We start from the raw sequence: 23,042 nt of genomic DNA on the forward strand, positions 1-23,042 counted from the left end.
GATTAACAGCTGCTACAGACTGGTTTATACTGGGATTAAAAGCTGTTACAGACTGTTTTATACTGGTATTAACAGCTGCTACAGACTGGTTTATACTGGGATTAAAAGCTGTTACAACCTGGTTTATACTGGGATTAAAAGCTGTTACAGACTGGTTTATACTGGGATTAAAAGCTGCTACAGACTGGTTTATACTGGGATTAAAAGCTGTTACACACTGGTTTATACTGGGATTAAAAGCTGTTACAGACTGGTTTATACTGGGATTAAAAGCTGTTACAGACTGGTTTATACTGGGATTAAAAGCTGCTACAGACTGGTTTATACTGGGATTAAAAGCTCTTACAGACTGGTTTATACTGGGATTAAAAGCTGTTACAGACTGGTTTATACTGGGATTAAAAGCTGTTACAGACTGGTTTATACTGGGATTAAAAGCTGCTACAGACTGGTTTATACTGGGATTAAAAGCTCTTACAGACTGGTTTATACTGGGATTAAAAGCTGTTACAGACTGGTTTATACTGGGATTAAAAGCTGCTATAGACTGGTTTATACTGGGATTAAACGCTGTTACAGACTGGTTTATACTGGGATTAAAAGCTGCTACACACTGGTTTATACTGGGATTAAAAGCTGCTACAGACTGGTTTATACTGGGATTATATGCTGTTACAGACTGGTTAATACTGGGATTATAAACTGTTACAGACTGGTTTATACTGGGATTATAAACTTCTACAGACTGGTTTATACTGGGATTAAAAACTGCTACAGACTGGTTTATACTGGGATTAAAAGCTGCTACCGACTGGTTTATACAACAGAAACTATCTTGGCATTTTAAGGGTTAATTAATCATCTTAAGTCGTTTTTTAATTATTGAACATGTATTTCACAGCATCTTACTGTCCGCTCTTCCTCCCCTCTCCATCACCCATCCCCCTCTTCCTCCTCTCTGCCCCATCATTACCTCCTCTTCCTCCCCTCCCCCCTCCTCATCCATCATGTCTCTGTGGAGCGTCTTCATCTACATCCTCTTCACATTCCTACCTCTCCCTGTCGCTCATCTCTTCCCTGCCGGCAGACACTGCTCACTTACTCACATTAATCAGAGTAATTTGGTCACAAACACACATGTACACACATTTGTTGTCACGTTTACACATTACATGTAACGAGCTTCATTAACAGTTAATCCATGTATGTCTGAAAGTCTGGAAAGCCCTCTTCTTCTTCTTCCTCTTCCTCTTCGTCATGGCTCAGAGATGAAATAACTTCATCTGCTTAATCACATTAAATCTTTTTAAAAATGATTCAAGAAAAATTTCCTGCTTTTTATCTGAATTTCTTTCATTTTGTTATATTTAATTCATCTGTTTGTTGCTCTGATTTTAGTTTAGTGTTCAATGAGATCATCACAGGCAGAAGATTCACAGGTTCATGAGGAATAAAGGACGAGTGGTTTGATGTTCTGGTGAGACAAATAGAAGACAAAAAGTAGGAGCTTCTCCTCCTCGTCCTCCTCCTCAGAAAGTCTCTGGTCCTCAGATGGTTCGATGAAGAGGGAACAGCTGCCTCTGCGGTTATGTACGCATCTTCAAATATTAGTCAGGGCTGTCATCCTCGTTGCACCCAGATCTAAACCAAAAGAGGAAGGCGATGTTCGCTATTTAAACGTCAGGTTTTCCAGATCTAAACCCAAAGAGGTCGGAGACGTTCTCTTTTTAAACGTTGCGTTTTCCAGATCTAAACCCAAAGAGGGCGGTGACGTTCGCTTTTTAAACGTCGCGTTTTCCAGATCTAAACCCAAAGAGGGCGGAGACATTCTCTTTTTAAACGTTGCGTTTTCCAGATCTAAACCCAAAGAGGGCGGAGACTTTCTCTTTTTAAACGTTGCGTTTTCCAGTTCTAAACCCAAAGAGGGCAGTGACGTTCGCTCTTTAAACGTCAGGTTTTCCAGATCTAAACCCAAAGAGGGCGAAGACGTTCTCTTTTTAAACGTCGCGTTTTCCAGATCTAAACCCAAAGAGGGCGGTGACGTTCACTTTTTAAACGTCAGGTTTTCCAGATCTAAACCCAAAGAGGGCGGTGACGTTCACTTTTTAAACGTCGCGTTTTCCAGATCTAAACCCAAAGAGGGCGGAGACGTTCGCTTTTTAAACGTCGCGTTTTCCAGATCTAAACCCAAAGAGGGCGGTGACGTTCACTTTTTAAACGTCGCGTTTTCCAGATCTAAACCCAAAGAGGGCGGAGACGTTCGCTTTTTAAACGTCGCGTTTTCCAGATCTAAACCCAAAGAGGGCAGTGACGTTCGCTCTTTAAACGTCAGGTTTTCCAGATCTAAACCCAAAGAGGGCGGAGACGTTCTCTTTTTAAACGTCGCGTTTTTCAGATCTAAACCCAAAGAGGGCGGTGACGTTCACTTTTTAAACGTCAGGTTTTCCAGATCTAAACCCAAAGAGGGCGGTGACGTTCACTTTTTAAACGTCGCGTTTTCCAGATCTACACCCAAAGAGGGCGGTGACGTTCACTTTTTAAACGTCGCGTTTTCCAGATCTAAACCCAAAGAGGGCGGAGACGTTCGCTTTTTAAACGTCGCGTTTTCCAGATCTAAACCCAAAGAGGCCGGTGACGTTCACTTTTTAAACGTCGCGTTTTCCAGATCTAAACCCAAAGAGGGCGGTGACGTTCTCTTTTTAAACGTCAGGTTTTCCAGTTCTAAACCCAAAGAGGGCGGAGATGTTCTCTTTTTAAACGTCAGGTTTTCCAGTTCTAAACCCAAAGAGGGCGGAGACGTTCTCTTTTTAAACGTCAGGTTTTCCAGATCTAAACCCAAAGAGGGCGGAGACGTTCGCTTTTTAAACATCAGGTTTTCCAGATCTAAACCCAAAGAGGGCGGTGACGTTTGCTTTTTAAACGTCGCGTTTTCCAGATCTAAACCCAAAGAGGGCGGTGACGTTCGCTTTTTAAACGTCAGGTTTTCCAGATCTAAACCCAAAGAGGGCGGAGACGTTCGCTTTTTAAACGTTGCGTTTTCCAGATCTAAACCCAAAGAGGGCGGTGACGTTCACTTTTTAAACGTCGCGTTTTCCAGATCTAAACCCAAAGAGGGCGTTGACGTTCACTTTTTAAACGTCAGGTTTTCCAGTTCTAAACCCAAAGAGGGCGGAGACGTTCTCTTTTTAAACGTCAGGTTTTCCAGTTCTAAACCCAAAGAGGGCGGAGACGTTCTCTTTTTAAACGTCAGGTTTTCCAGATCTAAACCCAAAGAGGGCGGAGACGTTCTCTTTTTAAACGTCAGGTTTTCCAGATCTAAACCCAAAGAGGGCGGAGACGTTTGCTTTTTAAACGTCAGGTTTTCCAGATCTAAACCCAAAGAGGGCGGTGACATTTGCTTTTCAAACGTCGCGTTTTCCAGATCTAAACCCAAAGAGGGCGGTGACGTTCGCTTTTTAAACGTCAGGTTTTCCAGTTCTAAACCCAAAGAGGGCGGTGACGTTCACTTTTTAAACGTCGTGTTTTCCAGATCTAAACCCAAAAAGGGCGGTGACGTTCACTTTTTAAACGTCAGGTTTTCCAGTTCTAAACCCAAAGAGGGCGGAGACGTTCTCTTTTTAAACGTCAGGTTTTCCAGTTCTAAACCCAAAGAGGGCGGAGACGTTCTCTTTTTAAACGTCAGGTTTTCCAGATCTAAACCCAAAGAGGGCGGAGACGTTTGCTTTTTAAACATCAGGTTTTCCAGATCTAAACCCAAAGAGGGCGGTGACATTTGCTTTTCAAACGTCGCGTTTTCCAGATCTAAACCCAAAGAGGGCGGAGACGTTCGCTTTTTAAACGTCGCGTTTTCCAGTTCTAAACCCAAAGAGGGCGGTGACGTTCGCTTTTTAAACGTCAGGTTTTCCAGATCTAAACCCAAAGAGGGCGGTGACGTTTGCTTTTTAAACGTCGCGTTTTCCAGATCTAAACCCAAAGAGGGCGGAGACGTTCGCTTTTTAAACGTCAGGTTTTCCAGATCTAAACCCAAAGAGGGCGGAGATGTTCGCTTTTTAAACGTCGCGTTTTCCAGATCTAAACCCAAAGAGGGTGGAGACGTTCGCTTTTTAAACGTCAGGTTTTCCAGTTCTAAACCCAAAGAGGGCGGTGACGTTCGCTTTTTAAACGTCAGGTTTTCCAGATCTAAACCCAAAGAGGGCGGTGACGTTTGCTTTTTAAACGTCGCGTTTTCCAGATCTAAACCCAAAGAGGGCGGTGACGTTCGCTTTTTAAACGTCAGGTTTTCCAGTTCTAAACCCAAAGAGGGCGGTGACGTTCGCTTTTTAAACGTCGCGTTTTCCAGATCTAAACCCAAAGAGGGCGGAGACGTTCGCTTTTTAAACGTCAGGTTTTCCAGATCTAAACCCAAAGAGGGCGGTGACGTTCACTTTTTAAACGTCGCGTTTTCCAGATCTAAACCCAAAGAGGGTGGAGACGTTCGCTTTTTAAACGTCAGGTTTTCCAGTTCTAAACCCAAAGAGGGCGGTGACGTTCGCTTTTTAAACGTCAGGTTTTCCAGATCTAAACCCAAAGAGGGCGGTGACGTTTGCTTTTTAAACGTCGCGTTTTCCAGATCTAAACCCAAAGAGGGCGGTGACGTTCGCTTTTTAAACGTCAGGTTTTCCAGTTCTAAACCCAAAGAGGGCGGAGATGTTCTCTTTTTAAACGTCAGGTTTTCCAGTTCTAAACCCAAAGAGGGCGGAGACGTTCTCTTTTTAAACGTCAGGTTTTCCAGATCTAAACCCAAAGAGGGCGGAGACGTTCGCTTTTTAAACATCAGGTTTTCCAGATCTAAACCCAAAGAGGGCGGTGACGTTTGCTTTTTAAACGTCGCGTTTTCCAGATCTAAACCCAAAGAGGGCGGTGACGTTCGCTTTTTAAACGTCAGGTTTTCCAGATCTAAACCCAAAGAGGGCGGAGACGTTCGCTTTTTAAACGTTGCGTTTTCCAGATCTAAACCCAAAGAGGGCGGTGACGTTCACTTTTTAAACGTCGCGTTTTCCAGATCTAAACCCAAAGAGGGCGTTGACGTTCACTTTTTAAACGTCAGGTTTTCCAGTTCTAAACCCAAAGAGGGCGGAGACGTTCTCTTTTTAAACGTCAGGTTTTCCAGTTCTAAACCCAAAGAGGGCGGAGACGTTCTCTTTTTAAACGTCAGGTTTTCCAGATCTAAACCCAAAGAGGGCGGAGACGTTCTCTTTTTAAACGTCAGGTTTTCCAGATCTAAACCCAAAGAGGGCGGAGACGTTTGCTTTTTAAACGTCAGGTTTTCCAGATCTAAACCCAAAGAGGGCGGTGACATTTGCTTTTCAAACGTCGCGTTTTCCAGATCTAAACCCAAAGAGGGCGGTGACGTTCGCTTTTTAAACGTCAGGTTTTCCAGTTCTAAACCCAAAGAGGGCGGTGACGTTCACTTTTTAAACGTCGTGTTTTCCAGATCTAAACCCAAAAAGGGCGGTGACGTTCACTTTTTAAACGTCAGGTTTTCCAGTTCTAAACCCAAAGAGGGCGGAGACGTTCTCTTTTTAAACGTCAGGTTTTCCAGTTCTAAACCCAAAGAGGGCGGAGACGTTCTCTTTTTAAACGTCAGGTTTTCCAGATCTAAACCCAAAGAGGGCGGAGACGTTTGCTTTTTAAACATCAGGTTTTCCAGATCTAAACCCAAAGAGGGCGGTGACATTTGCTTTTCAAACGTCGCGTTTTCCAGATCTAAACCCAAAGAGGGCGGAGACGTTCGCTTTTTAAACGTCGCGTTTTCCAGTTCTAAACCCAAAGAGGGCGGTGACGTTCGCTTTTTAAACGTCAGGTTTTCCAGATCTAAACCCAAAGAGGGCGGTGACGTTTGCTTTTTAAACGTCGCGTTTTCCAGATCTAAACCCAAAGAGGGCGGAGACGTTCGCTTTTTAAACGTCAGGTTTTCCAGATCTAAACCCAAAGAGGGCGGAGATGTTCGCTTTTTAAACGTCGCGTTTTCCAGATCTAAACCCAAAGAGGGTGGAGACGTTCGCTTTTTAAACGTCAGGTTTTCCAGTTCTAAACCCAAAGAGGGCGGTGACGTTCGCTTTTTAAACGTCAGGTTTTCCAGATCTAAACCCAAAGAGGGCGGTGACGTTTGCTTTTTAAACGTCGCGTTTTCCAGATCTAAACCCAAAGAGGGCGGTGACGTTCGCTTTTTAAACGTCAGGTTTTCCAGTTCTAAACCCAAAGAGGGCGGTGACGTTCGCTTTTTAAACGTCGCGTTTTCCAGATCTAAACCCAAAGAGGGCGGTGACGTTCGCTTTTTAAACGTCGCGTTTTCCAGATCTAAACCCAAAGAGGGCGGAGACGTTCGCTTTTTAAACGTCAGGTTTTCCAGATCTAAACCCAAAGAGGGCGGTGACGTTCGCTTTTTAAACGTCGCGTTTTCCAGATCTAAACCCAAAGAGGGCAGTGACGTTCGCTTTTTAAACGTCACGTTTTCCAGATCTAAACCCAAAGAGGGCGGAGACGTTCGCTTTTTAAACATCAGGTTTTCCAGTTCTAAACCCAAAGAGGGCGGTGACGTTCGCTTTTTAAACGTCGCGTTTTCCAGATCTAAACCCAAAGAGGGCGGTGACGTTCGCTTTTTAAACGTCGCGTTTTCCAGATCTAAACCCAAAGAGGGCGGAGACGTTCGCTTTTTAAACGTCAGGTTTTCCAGATCTAAACCCAAAGAGGGCGGAGATGTTCGCTTTTTAAACGTCGCGTTTTCCAGATCTAAACCCAAAGAGGGCGGTGACGTTCGCTTTTTAAACGTCGCGTTTTCCAGATCTAAACCCAAAGAGGGCGGAGACGTTCGCTTTTTAAATTTTGCGTTTTCCAGATCTAAACCCAAAGAGGGCGGTGACGTTCGCTTTTTAAACGTCGCGTTTTCCAGATCTAAACCCAAAGAGGGCAGAGACGTTCGCTTTTTAAACGTCAGGTTTTCCAGATCTAAACCCAAAGAGGGCGGAGATGTTCGCTTTTTAAACGTCGCGTTTTCCAGATCTAAACCCAAAGAGGGCGGTGACGTTCGCTTTTTAAACGTCGCGTTTTCCAGATCTAAACCCAAAGAGGGCGGTGACGTTCGCTTTTTAAACGTCAGGTTTTCCAGTTCTAAACCCAAAGAGGGCGGTGACGTTCGCTTTTTAAACGTCAGGTTTTCCAGATCTAAACCCAAAGAGGGCGGAGACGTTCGCTTTTTAAATGTCAGGTTTTCCAGATCTAAACCCAAAGAGGACAGCGGCGTTTGTTGCTTTTAAACGTCGTGTTTTTCTCAAACTGCAATGCGTCCTGTTGGCTGGAGAACTCGGTCTGAAAGTGTTCAGATGAACGACTCCTCCAAATGTTGGAAAAGGAATCAGATAAAAACAGATCTGTTGTTTTTGTAACTTCATCTCTTGGAGGTAAATTAGTCACTTTAAGCAGCATCTTGGGGGCCCGTGACCCTTGGACCGTGGAATCCCGTGTTATTAATCCCTCCTTGGTCACCACTGAGTTAGTCAGCTGTTGAGCCGTTTGGTTTCTGTAACCACAAACTGCTGCTGATGTGGGATGGGTCTGTTTCCTGGAGGAGCAGAGCCGTTGCAGTCGAACCGGGCGTCGGTATGCTACGCCTGCAGCGGCACCCCCATCAGGTGGCCTGAGGAGCTGCAGAGCTGATTACAGCCAGAACCAAAATCGGCCTCTCAGTCTGATGGGCCCACAGACCAAGGCTCGGTCCAAGTCCAGAACCGAACACAAACATTTTCTCTATCAGTTGCTGCACCACAGTCTCCTTGAACCTCCTCATCTGTGTTGTGTTTTAGGATAAAATGCTGCTTCTATAGCCAGTCAACAGGCTCTGATTGGCCGGTTAAAAGGAGAAGATGCTGATTGGCAAAGGAGAAGATGCTGATTGGCTGCAGTGACTGAATTTATGGTGTATTTTAGTTTTATCAGATCATGCAGCTGAACACACCAACAACAAGGAATGCTGAGCCCAGAGATTAAACTGGAATCACGTGATTTTCCCTCAGAGATAACATGCTGAGCTTCTCCAGGTCGGCTGGATGCAGCAGGACAACAAGCAGAGGCATTTTCTACGTCCAAATATGGTCATGTCCCCAATAAAGAGATAAAAATTGATTTTTACTTTTTATCTGATTTGTTCTTTCCTTTTTTTAATAATTTGAATTTCTTTACTTTTCTATTTTTTATTAAAATTTTTATTATGTACATTATACTTCAATTTTATGTTCTGTTTGACTTTATGTGATCAGATCATTGTTTACCTCGATGTCACGTCTCGGTCTGCTTCCCGGGTGTCTCTGGGTCCAGCTGACTCTGAAGGTTAGAAAGTCCTCTGCTGTCACATCCAGGAAAAAAATCTCTCTGTGGAGGATTTCCACAGGGAGGGGCTCGTGATGCCTTCAGGGACCGTGTCTGAGTCAAACACACACACAGAATCGTGTCCCTGTGAGGACACTCGTTGACATGCTGCATTTTCAGGCCCTGAAACCAGATCCTGAGCTGGATCCTGAACCCAGAACTAAAGCATCTGATCTGAGCTGAAACTCAGTGAAAGTGATGCAGGCTAGTTGAGCAGAAGTCAGTGTTAAATTTGAGAGGCTGAAAAATTAACAAACTGCTTTCTTCCTGCAGATCTTTCCTCTGGTAGGGATGTTTTTCTGTAGCTGTGGAAAGAAGAAGTAGAGCAACCCAGTTTCAGACATGTTTTCGCCGCAAGCGATCGGGAAAAACAAACCATCTGCAGGAAGGACAACTGAAGCTGCATGGAGCTGCAGACTGATCCACATCAACATCCGAGACAAACTTCTCTTCCTTCTGCATTTAAGTCCGAATTTACAACCCGACCAGAGTCCTGATTGAAAGGTTCAGATTCAGAGATCATTTAAGTTAGTTTCAGTGCTGCAGCATCACAACCATCAACATGAATAAGAAACACCGGCTGGAAAAAGCCCAAGGATACCAGTCTGAAAGTTCGGAACACAGCCCAGCAAAGACCTTATTTTAATGCCTTAGACTCTCAGAAACCATTTCCAGTCCAGTTTGAACCTCATTTAAACACGAATGATCTTTTTAGATCACTTTATACCCAGTTAGACTCCAGTTAGACTCCAGTTAGATCTGGTTAAACCATGTCAGCCCAAGTTAGACCAGGTTAGACGGAGTTAGACCCAGTCAGACCCCAGTTAGATCCAGTTAGAGAGCGTCCCACCTCACTGAGCTGCCAGTTTTCTTGAACACGAGTCTCATTATGCTTTAAAATTATTAACTTGGACTGAGGAGAATTACAAGCTTTTTGGGTCCTGAGGGACCCGGTAGATCCTGTTAGACACAGCTGGACTCTCAGAGCTACATTTTCCTTCAAATGAGTGAAACCCTGAAGGACCTGTGAGATCCTGTCAGACGTTTATGTTGGTTCCGGACTTCCAGTTAAACCCAGAACCGACCGTTGGCTGAGGTGATCATGTGACCTCCGTTGGACAGGTTTATAGACCAGGATGGAAACCATTTTAAGACCCAGTAAGCAACAACAACCATCAATGAGAAAATGACTAAAGTCCGTGAACTCACCACTGAGACCTCCTGTTGGTCTGCTGATCAATGTTATCGTGATAAAAACCAGTTCTGATGAAAAGCGAAATGTGTCCTAGTTTGGTGTTGTGTTTAAGTACATCAGGAAAACTCCCCATATAAACCCTGCTGGTAATGAATCTGAAACCTGACAGAATATTTACCTTCCAATGACCTGATAGTTTCATCTCTTTCATTTTTACTTTTATGAGAATCTGCTCTGGTTACCCGGCCGGGTCTTCTCCTTTCCTCCTGGACGTTTAGGACCTCAGAGGTCTGGTTGTGGTCCGGTCTCTGCAGATAACAGCACTCTGAGTGGTGTGTTTTTCTGAGGACACCATGATGCTGATGGCAGTCTCTGATTGGTGGAACAGCTGGAGCCTATCAGTCTGATCCCATGATCCTTTGCAGCTGCTCAGACTCATCATCAGGTCTTTGAAAAGCTGCAGGAATCATCCAATCACAGAGCTGGAATTCAGTCACCATGCTGATGTGTTCAAATGACCTGCTGGGTCACCACATTTCAGGCTTGTGAGCCGGGTTCTGGTTTCGTTTGGTTTCGGGTGACTCGTCTGATCCAGAATCAGCAGTTAGACGCGGAGCGGAGTAAACAAACAAATCTGATAAACAACAGGACCTGTAGAACTGCAGCAGAGAGAAAACTGAAACCTATCAATACAATGTACAATCTTCAACTCAACTTTATTTATACTGCTCCAGTTTACAAAAAAGACACTTACGATCCACATCAGTCCAGTTTATACAACTGTGTTCACATAAACCACTTCAGAAAATAATGATAATATTCTGTCCATAAAAGTCATGAACAGAATCGGTGACAAAGGGCAGCCTTGGCGGAGTCCAACCTGCACCGGAAATGAATCTGATTTACTGCCATGCGATGTGGACCAACCTCTGACTGTCCTGATCTTTATCTTGAATTCTCCTCATAACTGGTCAGAACCAGGTGTTTGGCTGTATGGATGGTGATGGCGCTTGTTATCTGGTTCCTTCATTACCTCTAGCAAACACCTCTACCAGTGGCTCCAGTGTCCTGCATCTTTTTTCATTTTTAATCAGTTTATTTAATATAGACATCCCATTTAAATGTGAAATTTTGTATTTGTGCAACCTAAGGTCAGAAACTTGGAGCTTGAAGGACAAAAACCTGCTGGCAGCCAATAAGAAGGCTATCAAGAGGAAATGGTTGAAGGTGGAATCACCTGCCATCAATGAATGAGTTGAAATTATCAACGAGAGCTATGTTATGGAGAAGATTTTCCCTCAAAGCTGAAAAAGAAAAATTTTATGAGATTTGTAAGTATGTATGTTTTTACAGTTGAACGTCTCCACAGCTACTTTGCGTGGTGCAGCAGTGAAAAAGGTCCCTCCTCAAACAGGCTCCTGCTTCAGGTTTAATAACAAAATAATAATACATTTTATGTGAGTGCGCCTTTCAAAGCACTTAAGGAAATTAAACACAAAATCAATAGAGAGCAATAAACAACATGCAAGTGAACCAAAACCCAAAGCTGACGTAAGGACTTGAGAGGAATTTAGACCCAAACATTCTGGATAACTACCGGCCTGTATCCAACTCTTTGTTTTTAAGTAAACTGGTAGGAAAAGTTGTTTTTATTCAGTTACACAAGTTTCTGCATGAACAGGAGATTTTATTTTTTGTAATTTAAGTTTTTATTAGTTTTGCATTTTATAAACACAATACAAAAATTGAACAAAAGAAAATAAACAAAAACAAATTGGTGAGGATAAACTGTGTGTATCCTGTCAAGTCACTTTGTACACATATAAGTGCAAAAGCTGTCCCATTGTTCCAAGATGGCTTCATTTTTACAATGCATTCTTCCCAGCATTTTTTCACAAGCAATATTTTCAGTCATTTTTTCTGTCCACATTTTAACTGTTGGAACCCGAGGGTCCTTCCAAAATTTCAAAATAAGACGGGCACATGTCACCAGTCCAGTATTTAACACTCTGAAGGTATGTTTATTCAAAAGAGGTACCTCACTTTTATCTCCTAATAAACATAGTTTGGGTGATTTAGGCAAAGTACAAGGTAACCAGCCCTGCATGTAACTCAAAATGCTGTCCCATATCGGAAAGACTTTGGGGCATTCCCAGAGAGCATGTATCAAAGTACCTCTACTCATTTGACACTTCCAACACAGATCATCTCTGCCAACACCCATTCTGCAAAGTCTGGATGGTGTATAATAATATCTATTTAAAATTTTGTACTGGATAAATTTACCCCTGGCTTCTCTAATGTATAACCCATTATTTAAAAGGATTGAATCCCACAAATCATTATCAATTTTGCAACCTAAATCTTTTTCCCATATTACTTTGAGACTTTTACTTATTTCTTTTGAAATCCAGGGGCAAATATTGTACCATTTTGAGGCTTTACACAATAGTGGGGGTAATCGCAGAAACGTCTCCACCGGGTTTTGCTCCTGTAATACCTTAACCTTTTCTTTTAAACAATCCCTTATTTGCAAATATTTCCAAAAATGACCAGGACCTTCCAAATTAAATTTGCATTTGATATCATCATATGACATGAACACATCTCCAACCAGTAAATCACCAACAGTTCTAATACCTTTCCGTAACCATTGTGTCCAATAGATAGTTTCTTTACCAATTTTAATTTTAGGATTATGCCACAAGGGGGCATAGGGATAAGTTTGTATTTCTTATGTACCTCCAACCATACCGTCTTTGAAAATTTCAAAATAGGATTTTGCAAATTATTGTCTTTACTTATTTTTTGTAGCAAAATTTCAATTGGCGTGAACGGAGATGCTAGTTCTCGTTCTATAAGAATCCAGTCCAGGTTGATCTCCCCTGCCCGATGCTTGGCTAATCGAGACATCTCGAAAGAAATGGTATAGTGCTCTATATTGGGCAGGGCAAGTCCCCCTTCCTTTTTGGGTTGGTAAAGTCGATTAATATTGATACGGGGTTTTCTACCATTCCAAAGAAAGTGCTTTATCATATTGTTATAACTTAATATCAGTGGCCGCGGGATGCACATAGGCAACATTCCCGTATAGTAATTAATAAGTGGAGCTATAACCATTTTTACTGTATTAACTTTCCCCCATAATGTCAAATTTAACTTAGTCCATTTATCCAAATTAGTCTTAATTTTGTTAAGCAATTTTCCTATATTGTCAGCCATAATGTCATCTATATCTGGGCCCAATTCAGTTCCGAGATACTTCATTCCTTTATTCATCCACTTAAAATTGAGACCAGATAATGAACCACGGCTGCAGGTGTGGGAGACTGGCATGGCCTCAGATTTATGCCAATTTATTTTGTACCCAGAAAACACTGAATAATTATCAATAACATCTAGTAAATTTGTAATAGAATTTGTGGGATCCTGACATAATACCAAAATGTCATCTGCGTATAAAAACAATTTGTGTTCTCTGCCTCCCCCATGTACACCCTTTATTTTTGAATTTTCTCTAATTTGAATGGCCAAAGGTTCCAAAAAGATAGTGAACAACAGTGGACTTAAATTGCACCCTTGACGGGTTGATCTGGAAATATTAAAAAATGAAGAGAGAATCCCATTTGTGAACACAGCTGCCTTTGGACATGAATATAAGGTTCTAATCCATTTGCAAAAGTTAACACCTACACCAAATTTCACCAGGGCAGTGAACAAAAAACTCCATTCTACCCTGTCGAAGGCTTTCTGGGCATCTAAAGATACAGCCAACACAGGAGCTTGATTATTTCTATGCACCCATAAGAGATGCAGCAATCTTCTCATATTATCAGCAGCAGATCTGCCCTTGATAAACCCTACCTGGTCCCTATGAATAATTTGAGGTAGTACAATCTCTAACCTTGTTGCTAATATTTTGGATAATATCTTACAATCAACATTTATTAAACTTATTGGTCTGTAATTGGCTGGGTCAGTTAAATCTTTATCACCTTTCGGAATTAATGATATTACTGCCTCGTTAAAGCTTTCAGGTAGTACCCCATATTCAAACGCTTCGTGGTGAACAGGAGATTTTAGAAAAATATCAATCTGGTTTTAGGACCAACCACAGAACTGAGACGCCCTTTTAAACATTGTTAACCACCTCAGGTGGAACTTGGACCCACAGAATCTTCCAGTCCTGGTTCTACTGGATCTTAGTGCCACCTTTGATCCAGTAGATCAGCAGGTTTTATTAGACAGACTCAGAAGTCTGGTGGGCCTCTCAGGTCCTGGTCTTAAATACTTTTACTCCAATCTCACAGATCAACATTTATGTTCAAGTATGGATACATGCTCCCATAAAATCCAATGTGGGGTTCCCCAAGGACCAGTTCTAGGCCCACTTCTTTTTAATCTGTCCATGTTGCCTCTTGGGAACGTCATCAGGAGTCACAGCCTTGATTCCACAGCTATGCTGATGATACACAGCTTTACATCGCTGTGTTTCCTGAAGACCTGGAGCCAGTTAACACTCTGTTAAACTGGATTTTAGATATTAAATCATCGAAGGCAGAGAACTTCTTACAGCTCAATCAGGACAAAACTGAAGTTTTAATTATTGGTCCTGAAGACAAGAGAGAGATCATTTTACCAAACTTATAAAACTTTCAACATTCTCAGTGTGTGCGAAATCTGCCGTCCTTTTCGACTGAGCTGGATGAGACAGGATTTTATCATCTTAAGACCTGTAACACCCTGCTCTGTGGTCTTTCCAAAAAGTCCATCTCAAACCAGCAGCTGGTCCAGAACTCAGCAGCAGAGTTCTGATGAGGACCAGAGGGAGCACATCACACCAGGTCTAAAATCGCTGCATTGGCTCCTCGTGCGTTTCAGGACGAGTTTAAGCTGCTTCTAGTTATGAATGTCTTTATGGTCTTGGACCTTCATATTTTTCTGACCTGCTTTTAGATTATGAGACCTTGTGGACTCTGAGGTCCTCTGGTACCTCTGGGCCTTTTGGTTGTTTCTATAGTCAGGACTAAAATTCAAGCCCTTGTTAAACCACTAGGGTCCTGGACTATGGACCGTCCTACCAGGGAAACTCAGGGCTACAGAGACCGTTCATGTTTTTACAAAGAGGCTCAAGACCTTTTTAATTTAGCTTTTGACTCAATTGTTCAATCAATTTACCTCATTTAGGCTACTTCATTTAATTATGTTATGTTACTTATACATGTACTTATTTATTTAAAAACCACCTGGTTTTGTCCTTTTCTCAGTTCTGTTTTTATGACTGTGTTCTACTAAGCCACGTTGTTTTTATGAGCTCCTTTAGTTAAACTTTCATACTTGTGCTTCTTCTTTGTTCTTATTGTTTTTAGGTTTCTTTAATTTTCTACTGTTAAAATGTTTATCTCCAGTGCATTCCTCATGGGGACCCTCCATGCTGCGACCACCGCAGCTTGGTCTGTTGCCGTGGTGACGGCTGTGGTCTGGGTGGCTAGGGGCCCACACCACAGCCCCGGCCTGCCGGACCTGACCCGTCCCCGTGGTGGCAGCCTCTCTGGTCATGGTGGCTCCTGGTGTGGACGGATGCCCAAGACATTGTTTCCACACAACAGTGTCAAGCAGGAATATATTTATATTATGAGATGGGGGTGTAAACAGAGTAAAATAGACCACCAGAGGTGCCGGTGCCTGCTGGCTTACGTCTTGTCTGTTCGGATTTTTACTGTTTGTGTTGTGAACAATCGTCAGCTCGTGGCTCGGTGACTTTGTTGATCTGACAGCAGCAGTTTCAACTGTTCATGTGTTTTTCAGAAATACCTGACAGGGACTTTAGTGACTTCATCGCCGTGGCAACACTCTTTGAAGTTGCCTAGGCAATGGTCTGTTGTGCTTGTTGTTGGACGTCGTATCTGCATATCATGTTTAGTTTAGTGGTGAAGTGAAGTTTTATTGTTTATTTTATTTATCTCATTGCAACTAAACGGTTTATCCTGTCAGCTGATAACCGGATCAATGACTTATCTTCATCTTCTCTGCAGGCTAAGGACAGCGATGATGATGAGGAGGTGGTGCAGGTGGACAGGGACCACTTCATGGACGAGTTCTTTGAACAGGTGAGGCAGCACAACACACACACAACCCGAAACCTGAATACCAGGTCAGACCTCCTCTTTAATCCTGGTGTGATAGATGAAGCAGGTAGTGGAAACCTTCCTCAGAGGTTTTCTCCATATTGACATGACAGCATCACACAGTTGCTGCAGGTTTGTCGGCTGCATCCATGATGAGAATCTCCCGTTCCACCACATCCCAAAGCTGCTCTACTGGACTGAGATCTGGTGGCTGTGGAGGCCGTTGGAGTCCAGTGAACTCATCGTCATGTTCTAGAAAGCAGGTGGAGATGATCTGAGCTTTGTGACATGGTGCATTATCCTGCTGGAAGTAGCATCAGAAGATGCTCCACTGTGGTCATAAAGGGATGGACATGGTCAGTAACAATACTCAGGTAGGCTGTGCTGGTTAAACCAGGCCACGTTGGTACTAAGGGGCCCAAAGTGGACCAAGAAAATCTCCCCCCACCATTACACCAGCAGCAGCCTGAAGCGTTGATCCAAGGCAGGATGGATCCATGTTTTCATGATGTTTCCAGCAGATTCTGAGCCGAGCATCTGAATGTGGAGCTGAAATGGAGACTCATCAGACCAGCAACGTTTCTCCATCTTCTATTGTCCAGTGTTGGTGAGTGTGTGTGAATTGTAGCCTCAGTTTCCTGTTCTTAGCTGGCAGGAGGAACCCGGTGTGTCTTCTGCTGCATCCTGGTCCAGACAACTGCTGCTCTGGATATTTTCTCTTCTTCAGACCATCTCTGGAAACCCTGGAAACAAAACACACCAGCAGGTCCTCCTCTGAGTCCGCCTCCGATTAGCTGACAACACCAAAACACACCAGCAGGTCCTCCTCTGAGTCCGCCTCCGATTAGCTGACAACACCAAAACACACCAGCAGGTCCGCCTCCGATTGGCTGAAGAAAGAAGATGAAGGCTTTGGAGTGGCCTAGCCCTGACCTGAATCCCATTGAGATGCTGTATATGAGCTTAAAAAGACGGTTCATGCTGGAAAACCCTCCGATGTGGCTGAAGCTGCGTGGTCCAACATTCCTCCACAGCAGTAAAACACTCATTACAAGTTCCTGCAAACGCCTGACTGCAGCTGCTGCTGCTCAGGGCGGCCCAGCCAGGTTTAGGTTCAGGGTTAGGGTTAGGGGTTAGGGGCTAGGGGTTAGGGGTTAGGTTAGGGGTTCGGGGTTAGGGGTTAGGGGTTAGGGGGTTAGGGGGGAATCACTTTTTCACATGGAGCCTGTAGGTTTTTTTTTTTTATCTCCTTTAATAATTTAAAAACTGCATTTTGTGTTTACTTGTGTTGTTTTTTACTAATACTAATTTTTTTGATGATCTGAAACACTGGAGTTTGACAAACATACAACAAATTAAATGTTTTGTGGTTTTTATTGATCTGTGCTGGTTCAGAGGTTGTGATGAATGTGTAAATACATAAATGAAAAGTTTCTACAGATAGAAATATAATTCATTTAAATAATATCCTATACATATTAAAACATGAAACTGATCAATTTTTATATAAAAATATTAAACTTTATATTTATAGATTTTATGTATGAAATAATAATAATAATAAAATACATACATAAATAAATTGTTATAAATGTTGAAAAAAATAATAACTTTAAGGTTGTTTATGTTTTATAAAATAAGTTCATCTTGTACATGTACTTCTTTGCCCTAAAAGAAGTTTAAAAATGTGGCGTTCTCATCATTTATAGGTTATAATGCTGTTTTTTTACTGGAGACCTGAGCTGGAACCTGGACTAGAACATAAACTGGGTCCTGGTCTGGGGGGTCCTGGTCTGGAAGCTTCATTCTACAGGGGAACAATGTTGAATGAGAACTGGTCTAGACCATGTCTACATGTCTAAATGCTGCCATCTGATTGGCTGTTAGATATGTTGGAAGTTGAACAGGTAGAGCTGATGAAGTGGGAGGTGGGCCTTTTGTGTAAATTGTCATTATTATTTGGGTGTTAATAAAGTTCTTAAACAGAAAAAAGCGTTTTAATCTGTGTTTTCCACCGAGTCTAAAATGGACTTGTTTGTTAGTGAATCAAATGTCTCCGTGGTGCTCGGACGCAGGTTGGAGCGTCTCTTATTCGTGGGTTCAGATTGGAGGAGAAACAGGTGTGACAGTAACCTGCTGGGCTTTGTTTCAGGTGGAGGAGATCAGAGGCTGTATAGAGAAGCTGTCGGAGGATGTGGAGCAGGTGAAGAAGCAGCACAGCGCCATCCTGGCCGCACCCAACCCTGACGAAAGTAAGACACAGCAGCCAATCAGCTTTCACACATACCTCTCACATCTGCTGTAGCTCCTGAACCAGGAGAACCTTTCTCACCTGTTTCCGGGGTCGGACCTACTTCTTCCTGTCCTCAGTGTATCCCTCAGCCAGTCTGAATCGGTCCTGTGCCAATCAGCTTGTGTGAATCAGTGTTTCAGATGCTGTCAGTGAGTGATTGGAGGATTCCTCAGGTCGTAAATAAAGACAAGGAGTGTTGAATATTCTGTAACAGAGCCGTCAGAGTGAAATCTGATCCTGTTACCTGCAACTCGGTGTTGGCAGGGCACCACCATCCATCATCCCGCCGTTCCTCCTGACACCTGGAGAAAAAGTAAAACCCGGTTTAGAAGCGAGAGGCTGGACGAGTCGCCTCGCCGTGACTCAGCAACGATGACTCAGCATCACAGCTGAGGCCTGAAGCCGAGTCAGCAGCAGCGATCCGCTCTCCGGAGTCCTGTACAGTACCGAGCCTGAACCACCTTCAGGGTTCTGGCCTGCAGCAGGTTGACCCAGAGCATCACCGAGCTCCAGATTCAGTCAAAGAGGACTAATTTTCAACCGTTTCAGATCCAGAGCCAACTTGAGCCTTTACGGGACCCCAAACAGGATTTAATCACAACACCGGCACATAAACATTAGTCATGTTTCACCCTTTCTTACACAGAAAATGTTACACATCCATTTATTTACGTTGGCTTACATCACACCCACATCACTCTGGATGGTTTTTAAACTTACTGGGTTGAAAATTCAGAAACATTATGTGCTATTAAGTTTTTTTTAAATTTAGAGTGATGCATTAGCGTGGAATACTGAACTAATATTTTAAAGTAATGAGACAAATTTAGAGTAAATAAGTCTGACTTAAGAAATAATGGGCAGAAAATTCTTTTTTTTTATCTGAAGTCTATTTGGTCCCATAACAAAATGCAAAAAAACAACAACAACAAAACATAAAGAAATTATTACCGCATGACAGGGCAGAATTTTTCTAAGCCAAAAGTGTCCACTGGGGCAGAAGATATGTATCAGATTGTGTTCAATAGGGTTTGGAGCAAAGTTTTTACCATAAAGTGATTAAAAATGTCTCAGAATAACAGAGATGCAATTAGTCACAATGTTTATCAATCAAATACAATCAGATATACGTTGCATTAAATGGTTGATTAGTACAAAAGGCTGTCCATTATCAAGCCGTCCCTTACCGAGCCGTGCCTTACCGAGCCGTCCCTTACTGAGTCGTCCCCTATCAAGCCCTCCCTTACCGAGCTTGCCTTACCGAGCCGTCCCTTACTGAGTTGTCCCCTATCAAGCCCTCCCTTACCGAGCTTGCCTTACCGAGCCGTCCCTTACTGAGTTGTCCCCTATCAAGCCCTCCCTTACCGAGCTTGCCTTACCGAGCCGTCCCTTACTGAGTTGTCCCCTATCAGGCCCTCCCTTACCGAGCTTGCCTTACCGAGCCGTCCGTTACTGAGTTGTCCCCTATCAGGCCCTCCCTTACCGAGCTTGCCTTACCGAGCCGTGCCTTACCAGGCCGTCAATTACTGAGTCGTCCCCTATCAAGCCCTCCCTTACTGAGCTTGCCTTACCAAGCCTTTCCTTACTGAGCCATGCCTTACAGAGCCGTGCCTTACCAGGCCGTCAATTACTGAGTTGTCCCCTATCAAGCCCTCCTTTACTGAGCTTGCCTTACCAAGCCTTCCCTTACCAAGCCGTGCCTTACCGAGCCATGCCTTACCAGGCCGTCACTTACTGAGTCGTCCCATACCAAGCCTTCCCATACCGAGCCGTCCCTTACTGAGTCGTCCCGTACCGAGCCATCCCTTACCGACTCGTGCCTTACCAGGCCGTCACTTACTGAGTCGTCCCCTATCAAGCCGTGCCGGCCATTGTATACCAGCCGTCCTGTGCCGAGTTGAGCTGCACCGAACTGTGCCGTACCCTCTGGTTAGAACTCCCTCTGAGGGTGGGGTCCTCATTTCTCTCCTGACAATGACAGAAAGACACAGATCTGGTTCAGGGTCAGATTTACTTTGTTTCAGCTGAAGATCATCATCATCATCATGTGGTTTTCTTTGGATCTTTTTCTTCTGCATGATGTTACTTTAATTTCTCATCACTGCATGTTGATGTTTTTCTTTTGTTTCTGCATGATAAATGATGGTGTTTTATTTTGTTTCTTTCCCGCCTCCTCCTCATCCTCCTCCTCCCTGTTCTTCATCCCTCCTCCTCCTTGTCTTGTGTCCCTTGTGTTTTCTGCTGCATGCTGCTCTGAAGTTTCCTTATTTAAACTGCATGGGGTGACGTAGAGCTCAGAGGAAACGGCGAGGTTACCCACTGAGGACATGTGAGTATGTAGATGAACCCGAGAGGCTTTGCTCGGCCATCGGGAACCTGTTAACAGGAAAATGTTAAATCATCAGACAAACACATCCCACATCAGCAAACAAACACATCCCCTGTAGCAGTGAAGGAAGGGGCGGGGCTCAAGGAGCCAGGTCCCTCAGTGCCGCGTTATTCTGCTGTGATGATCAAATCTGACCTTAGTTTTATTGAAAGAGACTAAAAGTTTTGCTTTTTCTTGTTTGTTTTTAATCCAAAACAAAATAAAATTTGATACAGAGACCTCAGTAGATCCAACCAGCAGATCCCATAAACAGGTCCCATAAACAGGTCCCATAAACAGGTCCTATAAACAGGTCCCATAAACAGGTCCTATAAACAGGTTCCATAAACAGGTCCCGTAAACAGGTCCTATAAACAGGTTCCATAAACAGGTCCCATAAACAGGTCCTATAAACAGGTTCCATAAACAGGTCCCATAAACAGGTCCTATAAACAGGTCCCATAAACAGGTCCCATAAACAGGTCCCATAAACAGGTCCTATAAACAGGTCCCATAAACAGGTCCTATAAACAGGTCCCATAAACAGGTCCTATAAACAGGTCCCATAAACAGGTCCTATAAACAGGTCCTATAAACAGGTCCTATAAACAGGTCCCATAAACAGGTTCCATAAACAGGTTCCATAAACAGGTCCCATAAACAGGTCCTATAAACAGGTCCCATAAACAGGTCCCATAAACAGGTCCAATAAACAGGTCCTATAAACAGGTTCCATAAACAGGTTCCATAAACAGGTCCCATAAACAGGTCCTATAAACAGGTCCTATAAACAGGTCCCATAAACAGGTCCCATAAACAGGTCCCATAAACAGGTCCAATAAACAGGTCCTATAAACAGGTCCCATAAACAGGTCCTATAAACAGGTCCCATAAACAGGTCCCATAAACAGGTCCCATAAACAGGTCCCATAAACAGGTCCTATAAACAGGTCCCATAAACAGGTCCTATAAACAGGTCCCATAAACAGGTCCTATAAACAGGTCCTATAAACAGGTCCTATAAACAGGTTCCATAAACAGGTTCCATAAACAGGTCCCATAAACAGGTCCCATAAACAGGTCCAATAAACAGGTCCTATAAACAGGTTCCATAAACAGGTCCCATAAACAGGTCCTATAAACAGGTCCTATAAACAGGTCCCATAAACAGGTCCCATAAAGAGGTCCCATAAACAGGTCCTATAAACAGGTCCCATAAACAGGTCCCATAAACAGGTCCTATAAACAGGTCCCATTTTTTTTATTTTATCTAACCTTTAATCGGCCAGGACATCTGCTGTTTGTTTCAGGTGAGACCAGGACGGCATTGCTTTGTGTCTTTCAAAAGTACACCAATGAATGATTAAAAGTGAAGTAATTCAGTTCTAGACAAGCAAACATCTGAGCATATAGTGAGCAGGATGATTTATTGTTGAACTATAACTGCCTGCAAAATAGAAACAACAAAACAGAATAAATACTAAAGACAAGAATCAGCATAAATAAGTAAATAGCGAGCAAAATAAGATGAGAGAAAAGATAAAGAATAAAAGATAAAAACAAAAATTAAGTGAAGATGATAAAAAAGATTAATAAAAACTGATCAGGAATCAGCTTTTCTTTCCTGGCGGTGATGATGAGGAGCTGCAGGACGAGGATGAAGACCTCTGTGGTCATGTGACGTCTCTTCTTGTTTATCTGAGGCGACACTCTTACTCTTCTTCTTCCTCCTGGTGAAAAAACGTCACTTTCTTTCTTCTTCTCCTCCTCGATTCTGGGTCAGCTGGCTCTCAGCCACCCTCAGAGTTTCTGTCTGAGTGATGCATGATGGGAGTTGTAGTGATATGAAGCCTCCATGCCGCAGCCATGCACGAGGAATGCTGCAGCTCTGCCTCTTCCCTCTCTTCCTTACCACAACATCATCCTTCCTTCACTCGTCAAAAATCTACGAAACTGAGGTTGAAACGTCTTCTAGCCTCAGGTCAGACACAGAGGACGAAATAAACCCAAAAAACCTCAGAGAAAAATATAAACAGGAAGAACCACAACAGACAAGACAACAAAAAGCACCAGACATAAAAACAACTTTAATTAATAAAAAGAAAATGTATTAAAACCACTGACAAAAAAATGCTTTTAGAATTAAAACTATTCTACTAATCTACAAAAAGACTAAATAGAAAAACAATTATAAAAAAACAAAAACACGACACAAAATGACCAAAATAATAAACAAAAATAAACAAGATTTAAAAAAAAAACTCAAAGAAACAAACAGAACAGAGAAGAACAAAGGAAAATTATTTAAAACATGAAAAGCTGCTGTTTGTTTGTTTGTTTACTTTCAGTCTGTTTGTTGTTGAGCAGCTGCTGATGTTGTTGTTTCTCACATTTCACCTGCTGATCGATACACACACACACTGTTTCCTGTGTGTCGTCCTCAGCTCATCATTCACTTTCCTCGTTGATGCTGATTGGTTAACGAGGATTTCGCTGACCAATCAGCATTAACCGTTAATTATCCTCCAATCAGGTGAAGTCTCCTGTTGTTTGGATCATTTTGTTTTATTACATCATCTGCAAGACATTACTAGAACTTTAACCTGGACCTGGACCTGAATCTGGACCTGGACCTCGACATGGAATTGGGCTTGG

The 23,042-nt window shown here is 42.9% G+C and overlaps 1 protein-coding gene across 1 annotated transcript in view; it reads left to right on the forward strand.

Moving 5' to 3' along the window:
• The window catches only part of stx1b (syntaxin 1B), a 93,396-nt gene that overhangs the window by 41,875 nt on the left and 28,479 nt on the right, over nt 1–23,042 (forward strand). Inside the window, exons 2-3 of the mRNA XM_042003884.1 lie at nt 15,634–15,708; nt 17,879–17,978. Coding sequence (XP_041859818.1) covers nt 15,634–15,708; nt 17,879–17,978 — 175 coding nt within the window. The remainder of the gene's footprint in view (nt 1–15,633; nt 15,709–17,878; nt 17,979–23,042) is intronic.

This window comes from Melanotaenia boesemani, chromosome 2, assembly GCF_017639745.1.
Source record: "Melanotaenia boesemani isolate fMelBoe1 chromosome 2, fMelBoe1.pri, whole genome shotgun sequence".
Taxonomy (NCBI): domain Eukaryota; kingdom Metazoa; phylum Chordata; class Actinopteri; order Atheriniformes; family Melanotaeniidae; genus Melanotaenia; species Melanotaenia boesemani.